General features: G+C 38.5%; 1 protein-coding gene across 1 annotated transcript in view; it reads right to left on the bottom strand.

Annotated features, from left to right (window-relative positions):
• The window catches only part of ZMAT4 (zinc finger matrin-type 4), a gene marked incomplete at both ends in the record, with an annotated part of 215,381 nt that overhangs the window by 153,975 nt on the left and 49,271 nt on the right, over nt 1-12,135 (bottom strand). Inside the window, one exon of the mRNA XM_084231451.1 lies at nt 8,034-8,123. Coding sequence (XP_084087577.1) covers nt 8,034-8,123 — 90 coding nt within the window. The remainder of the gene's footprint in view (nt 1-8,033; nt 8,124-12,135) is intronic.

Genomic DNA, 12,135 nt, shown 5'->3' with positions numbered 1-12,135 from the left:
CCTTCTCCTTGACTGGAGGCAAACTCACCTGTGTGCAAATTTAGGGCAGCTCACCCTGGATTAATAGGGAACAACCTAGAGGAAGGGTTTTCCTCATGTTCTGCCCTGATTTTCAGATCTTGCTGCTCTCTGAGTTCTGTGACTCTAAGAGAGAGGCCTATCCAGCTGTGAAAGTCCTAAACCTGGAAGTTATTCAGAAACCTCCTCCTCTTTCACACTGATTTTCCAATTCATCCATTTTTAACTACACAATTATCCCTCAAATCTATTTATTACTTTTTTTTTTTTTTTTTACTGCTGGCATCACAATCATCTCTTTCAGTGGACTGTTGAAAACCTGTTACTTGACAGCTCACATTTATTCTTCTTTTCATAAAGCTGTTCTCTACATTTCACATCGCTGCCTGTTTCTGTCTCTGAACACCAGCCACACTGGTGTGGCCTGATTTCTCTGACTATAGGGTGCTTGCACATGCTGTGCCCTCTGGCTGAATTTCTCCTGCCCCTAACCTTTGTGACTAGATCAAAGAACTCATCTTTCCAGCAGAGTTCAAGCATCACTTGTTCGAGGAAGCATTCTCTGATCCCCAAGACTTATGATTTCCCCATTCTTTACTTTCTCATCGCATTCCTCAATTTTTATAATATATGTAAGATTTAAAAAAAATTAAAAAATCCATTCCCCCACTATCCTGTAAGCACTGCAAAGAGAAACTATATCTGTTTCATTAACCATTAAATTTGCAACAATCAACACAGTACCTGACTCTTGGTAGGCAGTGAATTAATATGTCTTCAATGAAAGAATGAATGAACAACATTTAGTAACACAGATCTCAGGTTCTGAAGTGACACTGTATTGTGTTTGAATCCTTTATCACTTTTAAGGTGTGAGATTTTGGAGAAGATACTTGAGTTAAGCTTCAGTTTTGACATCTTCTTAATTGAAGGCAATCACGATTCCTACTTACATAGTAAAGTTCAAATGAAAAACTTACCTAGTATTTAGCATAAATTCTGATACATGAAAAGGGCTTGATAAGTGGTCTGCTAACATAAGGAAATATATAGTGATAGGTCAACAAAAGAATAATGGAATTCCAGGGCACAGGAGGAAGGCTTTCTAGTAATCAAAGACCCATAATACAACTCCCACTGTTTTAATAAAACTACTTTTATAGCTGTCTTTCCATGGGATCCGAGTTTCCTCTTATCTGGATATAAATATATCTATATCTATATAGATATATATAAACACACATTATCATAAATATACATTTTATATATTGTATAATTTTTTTTAAATAAATCAGCTTCAGAACCTAGATACCTAGGCCCAGGTCTAGAAAGCCATGATAGCTAAAGTCCCATCCTACACATATCAGTGAAGAGACTTTTTTTTTTCCATTTAAATTATTACCTGCATATTTGTATTTCAAAAGTTTTTATTCCACTTTTGGAAACAATTTAGAGAGAAAAATATTAGACTTCAGATCTGTCATTGATTTATAGTGACAATGAAGAATACTCAAAATCAGGAAAATTCAGAATTTTTGCTTTTATTGTAGAGATGGCATGAGGAAAAAACTATCCTCATTGTTTCCAGAGTTTGCAGGCTTGGGAAAAATTCTTCCAACAAAAGCTTATAAATTTCAAGCTATCTGTATTGAAAGAAACAAAGCACAAGAACAGCAACACTGATTCCAGCTCAGGGGTTTGGAATGATACTTCCTATTGGGCAGAACTTACAGATTCCTGCACTAAAATCAAACACTCTAGCAAGAACAAAGGATGTCTAGGAGTCCTGAAGGGAACATTATGAGCAGGTAGACACACAACTCTGTTCCTTCTCTCCCCACTTCACAGAGAAGGTGGAAAACATTTCCATGCAGAGCCAGAGAGAAAATATGTTAGTCTTTGTGGGACATAGAATCTCTTTCATCAACTCGATTCTGTGGTTGTGGAATGAAAGGATTTCCAGGCAATATGTAAAGGATGGAGAGTGTCTATGTTCCAATAAGCCTTTATTAATGGACATTCAAATTTGAATTCCATGTAATTTTCATGTCACAAAATATTATTTTTTTTTCCCAAGCCCTTCAAAGTATAACCAACATTCTTAGGTTGCAATCCTCACAAGAACAGGCAGTGGCAACATCTGGACAGTGACTATTTTCTGACTCCTGACTTAATACACATAAATACATTCTAACTCATATTGATATCCTAATTGTTTGTCAGGTCTTCCAGATGAGAATAAAAGGCCTGCCCCTAACTGAACTATAGAAATTACAAGCATTCTGCACTGCACAGAAGCCAGGAGTATATTGTACTATTGAAGTATATGGAAACAATATATAAAGAATAAAAAATTCCATGGAAGAATAGTTTAAATACACTTCGAAGTCATCATGTAATTTCACAAACAGGAAGTTTTTACTTGTACCTCTTAACACCTCTGAGAACAAGGCAGGTACATGATTATAGTCCCTGGTTAAAACTCTGGCAAGTAAGGTTTCCAAAGTCCAAAATAAAGCTGTAAAAGCAGTATGTGGCAGAGCTAGGGACAGAATCCCTACTTCTAGCTTTCAGAATCCCTACTTCTAGCTGAAAGCAGTCGGTAAATGCACCTATCTTTGAGAATTCCCCAAGAATTTAGTCCCAGACTACTCAAGAATACAGCATTTTTTACAAGTACAATAAACACCAATATTACACACCTTTGTTTAGGTTTAAACCTTTGTCCACCATTCCAACCTCAATGCTTGGATTGCACAAAATGTATATCCATCTTAGACATGCGAAATAATGCAGAAATGGGATCTTTGCAGATTAGTTACAATGAGGCCACACTAGACAATCGTGGGCTAGGAATCCAGTGACTTGTGTCCTTAGAGGAGGAGAGAATACCAGAGCTATGCAGCAAGAGGACGTGTAAAGAGGGGGGTAAACTGGTGCCATGCAGCTGCATCACCAAGCTGCCAGCCACAGCAGCAGCCAGGAGGGAAGCGCGGACCTGATTCTCAATCACAGGCCCCAGAGAGAGGCCCTGCCGACACCTTAACTTCAGACTTGTAACCTCCAGAACTGTGAAAGGACGAATTTCTGTTATTTTAAGCTACCCAGTCTGTGGTCATTTGTTACAGCTGCCCTAGGAAACTAACACAGCCACCCACGGGCACTTTATACTATAGAAATACCTCTGAATTTTGTTTCCCTAAAGATATTGCTCACATTGGCTCGTTCCCCACCTCCTCCACTTGGCTCACCCACATCTATCCAGCAGGAATCAGCTCAGTGTCACTTTCCCCAGGAAACCTCGGTCATCCCATCCTACCAGCAGAAGCTGGGGACCCTCTGCTGTGCCGGATGGTACCCTGGGTGTTGTTCACAGTGGTGCCCACAACATGGTATTAACAGACATGATTCATACTAAATACTATCTCTGCTGGGAAGGTCCCATGCTTTTCTCTGTGCTCCCAGCCCTTAAGAGACACTTCCTACCTGTCTCAGGAAGTGATGATGACCAGGTTTGCCAGAGGAAATTTTCTTGAATTCTGCTTTATGTCTCTACCACTTACCAGCTGTGTGACCGGAGTCAAGCTACTTAATCTATTTCAGTTTGCTTCTCTGTAAAGTGGGGATAATGATAGTTCCTGCTTTATACAAGAGTGGTGAACATTAAATGTGTTAATGTATGTAAAGCATTAGATCTTAAGTGGGAAGCGCCTGATAAGTGCCAGTTACTATTATTACTTTGCCCCAGAACAGCAGTGTGCTGGCTCTGGACCCAACAATGGATTCAATGCCTAAAAATAAGACACAATTTCAGGATATGTGGAATAAGTCTTGGAATAAGATTTAGAGAATTAGAGAAGGTCTCAAGTCAGGTCTAACCAATTTGGGTCCTTCTTTGGACTTATTCCCAGCTTTGCAATAAGTGGGGATTGAATTAGTTTGAGCCCTAGAACCTAAGAACCAGTATGCCCATGACCTGAGGAAGTGATGGGGGCAGGGGGTGGTTTCTCTAGCTATGCTGCTTGTACAAGACCTATGGGAAATCATATAAATATTTAGGAATGATAAGCCTAATCACACTGACCAAATGTCAGGTTCCTCCACTTAGAAGGAATTATATTCACTGCAAGTAAAAACACTATTTACTTAATACTGACTTGAGATTTGGCTTGGCAGTTACTTATCTTCACAGAATAAAAATAAAAGTAAACCTAAATCACCTTTTGACTTAAAAGTGCTGCTTCCCAAATAGACAATTATTTTTCAAAGCATGTGATCCATGAGTGAGATGATAATAACAACGGCCACTGGTGAAAAACTAAGACTCTCAATGTACTGAATGATATCACAAATCCTTTTTGACTCTAATGCTCATGGGATTACTGAAAATTTCTCTAAGGCAATCAACTATAACAATTTATTTCCCATTCAATTTTGCTCAGTAGCCTCAAGGGGAAAATGTCTTCCTCTAAAATTTTAGGGAAAAAAATTAGAAGTTCCAAATGAAGGTTCTAAAGAGTAAAGCACATGAAGGAGAAATTTTAAAAACTGGCAATGCCAGGATATGAAGTAGAAATGAATTTAAGTTTTCAAAGAACAGCAGCAAAAAGGTCAACTGACCTAGATCAGAAATAACAATAGAACCTGAGGGATAATAATTAACACCTCTGTTCCTCTGTAAGTAAATTTGGAGTTGCCATGTATTCCCAGTGGGCAAAGGAAGGGGAGGGAAGGTGCCATTCCTCATCAGTCCCATCAATTTTAGGGATCACTGTGGGCCCAAGTCTCATGCGTGGTCAGGGTGTGCGAAATCAGGAACCAATTTTCTCCATTTTCAGAATCCACTCATTTGATGGGTCTCTCAGAGAAGTCACAAAACTCGACAATCAGCTAGCATTGGGACGCAAGCCTGTCACAGCCTCCTCAAAGCAAGGCAGGTGGGAGGATGGGCAGGAATAGAGGGCAAGTGGAACAAAGTGCTACATCCTTCCAAGAACGCAGGGAGTTGGTGGAGAAAGGATCAATAATAATAATGCATGCAATAAGTGCTTTGAAAGCAAACGCTAAATAAATGAGTCTCCATTGGAGCTTATGATAAACCTATGCATATTATTATTATCTATTATTATCCCCATTTTATAACTCTATTGAAATAAATGAAGACCAACCAAATAAGGATAAGGAAATTGCTTAGAATTTTCTACAGCAAGGAAGTAAGTTACATCACTCGCACTTGAGAAGACTCATTTGCAGGCAGAGGCATGGTAACTCTTTACAGGGGGATAAGGAGAGACTTGGGAATTCCCTAAGGCTGCAGGTGGACCAACTAGAAGTGACATCCTCTTTGTCAGTGGTTGGGGTACACATTCAGCTTTCTATGGTTGTTTCTAAGTTGGAAGCAGGGACAAATAGTAGAGAAATGATCAGTTCTTAGTCAAGTTCCAGTCATTTTGGGCCTATTATGAGTTATTGTATAGCTTCCTGGATTGTTACTGTACCTGGATTGTTCTTGGATAGTTACTGGATTGGTCTGATTGCCTGTATGTCTGACCTATTTTCCTGGTTTCCTGGGCTGGTTACTATAGAAAAATGGACAGCGTTTCGGAGCTTGCTGCCACTTGTAAATTAAAGTTATGTTCTATATATAGCCTGCCTATTGTCCATGTGATCCTTAAGTGTGAGACTATAAAAGAAAGTTGGTCCAAACAATCATCAACATCAACCCTCAGAGTTTTGAAGAGGGAATAGAGGTAAATTCTGTGTTACATCCAATATATCAAACACCCAATAGAAATTATAGATCACCATTTAATAATAGGACCAGTTGTCTCTTTCAATAAGATTCTGTTGCTTTTCCTGTTTACTATTTTCCTATAATTAATAAGGTATAGGAAATAATTAAATAAATCATTAATAGATGAAAGTTTCTAAAACCCAGGAAATAACATACAGAAAGGTTTTCAAGGGCGTCTTTGGTAAAGAATCCTGGCAAGTACTCCTGCTCTAAAAAAAAAAAAATCTTCCCCTCCATAAACTGACATCAAGGTGACTGGTAAAACTGGGGTCTGAATGGGGTAAACCACATATCTGACAAGAGTGGCAAGTTTTCATCCTCAAGTAACAACAGATGGAGCCCCAGTGCCTCCTTGTGCTTGCTCTGATTGAGTCCTCCCCAGGGGCTCAAAAAAGTGGACCACTCATGATTAGAATGTGAGTGGATAAAATACGATCTGTGTTCTAAGAGCCAATTTTCAAGTGTCCATGGACCTTATTGTTTCTGACTGCTAGGATAAGATACCATTGAATGAAGGATACAGATACCCTTCCTGGATAATTCCAAGGGGAAGAAACTAATCTCTCTACTAATAGATACCTTATGGAAACATGGCCCCACCATCGCTGTAGGATGGGGCAATTACTTAAAAATGGCTTGGGTCATCTCTCCTGTGGTTTAAAAAGTTCTTTTGATAGAAATGCACTTTAAAGTGCCCTGTCCTTCCTCACTCCCACCACCACTCTCTCGGACAGTAACTTTAAACCCAAGACCCCAGCTCAAATGCCAACTCTTCAGTAACATCTTCCCTAATCGGATCACCCTAGCATGACTCACTTGCCCTTTGTCTCCATGGGACTTTGTGCAGATGTTAATAAACACCCACACTGGCATTATAGCTATTTTTATACCACACTAACCTCCCCACTATACTAAGAGTTGTTTAAGGCAATTCTGTGGGTCCTTTCTCTTTGTTTCCTCAGTGCCTGGCATATATTTATCATGTATTCATTACCTATCATTTAATGTCATACCCACAAAAGCCCAGTAAGGAAATAATATCTTTACTGAAGAAACTGAGATTCAATGAGATCAATTATTTGTCCTCAATTATTTGTCTGACAGCTAAGAACTGGCAGAACTAGACTCAGTCTCACTTCTTAGCAGCTGGTAAAGTTTCCATGACATCTTTGCCTTCAATAAGTTCTAAGGGCTTTTTCACCAAGACACTAAAGAGAACCCCAAAGTGTTCCAGATTAGCCTGTATATGAGCAGTTCAAATGGGGGTTGCTAAGGAGCACATTTGGGACTCACTAACAGCACCAACTGACACTCACTACCTGTTGTCACATGTAGGCCTCTTGTTCTTTTTTATCTATGAAGAATACACAAGTACAATCTAATCATGTTTTTTCAATGATTATATATTAATTTTTAATAAAAAGACTAGCTTCTATACAGTAGCAAAAAATCAGGATGATAAACACATGTGATGGCAGGGGGTATATAACTCTATGCCTGCAGCCTCCTCAGAATTCAAAAGAAGAGGGATTTCTATATAATCCGCAGTGTTTATCGAGGAGGGCTTCTGCAAAGGAGGGATATGAATATTCCCTTCATTAGGAAAAGTAACCCCTGCGGGAGGAAGGAATATTTATTTCATCAGTCTTTGCCTGGCTGAAGTAAACCCTTTGCTCTGACTTTACACCCTCAAAGCAACTTTCTAATCGTCATTTGCCTTTCCAAATAAATATTCCCTCTGGGAGAGGGGACGCAGAACAAAAACCCAAGTATTTTCATTTGCAAGATGTACACAGTCTTCATTATAAGGAACAAATTGGCATTCTGCTTTACACACCAAAGGGAAAAATGAATTATCTAAAATGCAAAGCATCTGATATTCCTGACAGCTTTGCCTTCAGATCCTGGCTTCCTACTCTCCATCTCTGATGGCTCCTACCTCCCTTCCCTCAGCTTCTCTGTGTCCCAGAATTTCATGCATTCTTTCTCTGCATGGTCTTGGTGCAATAGCATCAAAAAACCCTCCACTGCTAGACTGGTAAGCCCAGGAAGGGGAAAAAAAAAAAAGACTTGCTTACATGTAATATTTCCTGTAATATTTAAGAACTACTTCTACTCCATTTTTCAGCTAAGCTAGGCATGACAACTATTCCTAGGCCTGCAAAGTTATTTACCAACAGAACAAACTGTTTCAGGTTATCACATGGTGTCGGATACTCACATTTTCTGACCGGAGCCTCTTGGCAGGGCACCCACCGTCCCGGGGATGAAGCATGTAATACAGTCGGACTTTGCTTGCATGTTTTCGACTCTGGGAAGGAAAAGCAAAAGCAGACACTGTGAAAGAAAAGGCAATTTAAATCCTTGAACACATAGTCAGTGACTGCAAATGCAAAATACTTTCCTTAGGAAACCCTTTCACAGGCTTCCAGAGGTTCTGCAGAATGGGTTCAGCTAGAGAAAGTGACTTTCCCAAGGTTATTAGGTCAATATAATTTTGGGATTAGAAAACATGGTGCAATAACAAAGATAAAAAGCATTGGGATCTTTCAGCCTTATGTGGATATTATATCTCATGGTCCTCAAAAATAAAAATAGGCCAGCAGAGGGAATAATATGAGGATCAACTGTGATAAAAAGCTAGGTCACTTGCTGTCTCTCTTGTTCTTACTGCAGAACTGGAGACAGTGCCTCCGTGGGAACTGGGCACATAGAGCACCTCCAAGGAAGCCCTTCCTTCAGCAGTCCATACCTATGCCTCATTACAAAGCTATCAAAAGAGAATTTCCAAAGTCAACTATCACAAACAAACAAAACCCTGTTGTATGTGAGTCCGAAGACTAATCAGAGTCCAAGCTATATGCAAGTAAGCAGACTGGATGAACAAACGAAGCCTCAACCCCTGCAGGATTAACCAGACCATGGACTTCTGCTGCACTGACTAGTCTATTCCCAACATGGCAAAACTGACCGCTTATCAGTTCCATCTTTTCTCCTACTCCTTTGCTGAACTGAGTCCCCACCCCTCACCATTTAAAGAATACTACAGCTCTAACTTTCAAGTTAGTACCTGAATGATAGATAGAATGGCAGAATGGCTAAGTGAAAAGAGACTAGTGAAACAGAAGTTTGGAACCCTGGTTCCAGCTCTACAACTTTCTAGCTGTGTGATACTAAACACTAATTTACACTAATTTGTTTATAACCAAATGAGCTTCATTTTTTCCAGGTACAAAATGGACATCATTGTATTTAGTAGGATTACCATCAAAATCAAATGAGATAGACCAACAGCAATCTATGTAATGTATAACCTATTCTCCTATTGATTGAACCAATTCTTAATTTTGGTTCAAATATGGTCTCTATTAAATAAATCCTTCCTGAATTGATTGCCACCTAATTCCAATCTCATTCCCTCCCTTTTTTGGAGACTTTTTCTTTCTTTTCCAGGTTCCACTTTGCCTTGATTTACAGTTGATTCTAGCCAGTCTCCTGGATGATGGTTTACCTTCATGGGTTAGCTACAAAGGCAAAGTGATTTTCAGAAAACACAATAAATTGCATCTTGTTTACAGACTATATTGTAAATCTCTTCTGTCTGGCCTTCTTCACTCAATACTTTAATTCCTTTATTGTGCCTACAGCAAGAAACCACGTTTCTAGACAGGCACTGAACATTTTTAAAGTCTTTAAATGGTTTTAAAAGTGCTAATAGAATATAAAAAATATTTCAGATGTGTGAAAGTACTAAAGTGTGATTTTGAAATATATCTGTAGCCATTTCTAGGCTGCACAGTAAGTTTTAACCAAGGGTTACTTGGTGTCTTGTTTGCCTGGAAGATTGGTAGAACAGAAAAATAAAGACCTTCATGGGCTTGTGTCAGATGATTTCATTGTATTTTGTTCAGCTTCTGTATGCTTTTGAGAACAATGCAGTGCAACCTATCATTTTTTTTTTCATTCTACAGATAAGTATATTGATTACTAAAATCTATATATATTTTCTATAGTTTTGTTGGTTTTTTGGAGGTAAAGGGTTAGATGTGGGGTTGAATAACTGTTACAGAAAAAAAAAGAAAAATATTATTTAAAAGCCTACAAGACACTGAACATGGCCATAGAGCCTGAGCTGGTGAAAAGCATACAGACAGGTAATTGGTGAAAAGACAGAGTGATAACTATTTGAGCTCAAATGCGGCTGAAATGGGTTTTCAATTTTGCATTTGTTACCATAGAAGAACTTCTTATCACAGCTCCTGCAGTCTGTTCTAAGACTGGGTGTCCCGGAGAACAATTGGACAAAATTGGACAAAATTGGAAATCTCATAATGTGGTCTGTTTTTGTGGTAGTTGCAGTTTTTCTTTTTCCTAAAATATTGTTTCTTTTAAAAAGAGTCTTGCCAGAAAAGGCGAAGTTCACTGATTTATTTAATTGCAGTTTGACAAAACTAGTAAGAACCCATTAGCTGAAAAGAAAAGGGAAATAAATGATAAGTTCTATTATGAGGTCATTAGTGATGAGAGATTTTGGGAATTGAGACATAATAGTGATTTTGTTCTTTAAAAAAGTCTGCTATTCTCCTTCTGCTTCCCCAGACTCCAGTTTTGATGAAAGAAGTACTGACTAAACTCCAGGTAACATCTTTGTCCTTCTGGGTGGGTAAAAGAAATAGTTTTGGAAAACCCTCCTGTTTGCAAAGTGAAGGTGGTACAGAGGCATTCCACTTCTTCATTTATATTGTCCCTTCTGTCTGACATCCCTTGCCCTTCCTACCACTTTTTTCTAGACTTCCCTGGTCAGAGCTAAATCTTCCACATCCACAAGCCAACACAGCTAGGAGCACTGTCAATAAAAACCCCAAAGACAGTCCACTTCTCAGTAAGGAGGGTGGATTCACCCTTGCAGTTAGTCTGATTCAAACCCAAGGTCACTTCCAATGACGTTGTTTAACAAAAGGAAAGGGGTTGGTAGCAAAATGTCTCTGGGCATTCTAAAGCTGGTCTTGCCTCTGTCCTGGAGCCGACAGCATTGGGGTGGCACTCTGCTGGGGAGTCCTCTCCTTTCTTCCTTATAAACTCACCACTTTCGCAGAGAGGGGCAATCTGAGTCACCTACAGTGTCTTCCTGCACCTGGCTCCTCCCAAGCCTTCAACTACCAGAAAGTGCTGGAAATTTGGCACAGTAATTTCACTACTTTCCATTCATTCTTACAAACAAAACAAAACAAAAAGTTTCCCTGCAAAAAGTAAAAAAATTCAATTTGGGTAAAGATGTTCATTGCAGCATTATGTAAATAGAAACCAAAAAATAACTGAATAAATAAATTCTGCTACATGTTCTACAACGGGAGACTGGGTAAAGCAGCTTTATGTATGGAGATGGGGGAAAAAGCACTTTCTAAGTAATGAATGTTGAATGAAAAATGTTAAGCTCAAAAATGCTTGCATACTGAAGTTACAATTACATAAATATTTGTACATATATCAATAAGATGTGGGAAGGTAATAGAAAAAAAGAAAGCATGATTTATTACGTAGTGGGAAGATGGATGAAGAAAGATTAATTTTTTAGTCCTACCACAAATTTTTCTTTAACATAAAAAAAATAAGTTCATAATGCTCAAGCTATTAGAAGTCCTCATTTTGTCCACTTTTTGCTTCTCACAGTGGTTATTAATTAGTAAAAGGCATCACTGCTTAACATATAGCGGCAAAATTGATCAGATTGATATCTACTCTTGTTAATGTCTTATCAATATTCAAAATACACACTTTCATCATTGCAATACTTGGTAATGAGATGAACCTGCTTAAACTAAGAGTAAAACATGTTACTTCGAAGCTTAAAAATTTATTTTGGTCCAGACAAATCCCATGGTAGATATGGACACTTTTGCTTACTGTGTCATTAAGACCATGGGGTCTGCTGGCAAATACTGTTCCAAAACCAAACTGAAAAGAAACCCTGGAAGAAAAACTATTTCTGAAACTGGCTTATGTCATCCAAATAAAAGCAAATAACAGTAAACTCCCATGAATTTTTCAAAGATGTTTAATACCAAAAATTTGCACGGGTTTCAAGACAAACTGCCAACTGAAAGGGTAGTTAAGGAGGAAAAAAAATTATTAATACTACTCTATATGTTAGATGTATATATCACAGAGTTTCAGGAGGGAAAAAGATCATTTCTCTAAGGGGAGAGACATGAAAAAGAAATTACAATCTCTTTCAATTGCACTGAGAGCCAATTCCAGACTTTTTCTTACATTAATATTTGCATTTTAAGCAAAAGTCATTCTTTTCATTCAAACCACATCAA

This window comes from Talpa europaea (genome assembly GCF_964194135.1).
Source record: "Talpa europaea genome assembly, chromosome: 4".
Taxonomy (NCBI): Eukaryota; Metazoa; Chordata; class Mammalia; order Eulipotyphla; family Talpidae; genus Talpa; species Talpa europaea.
Note: the sequence above shows the minus strand (reverse complement) of the source record. Positions and strands in the feature narration are given on the sequence as shown.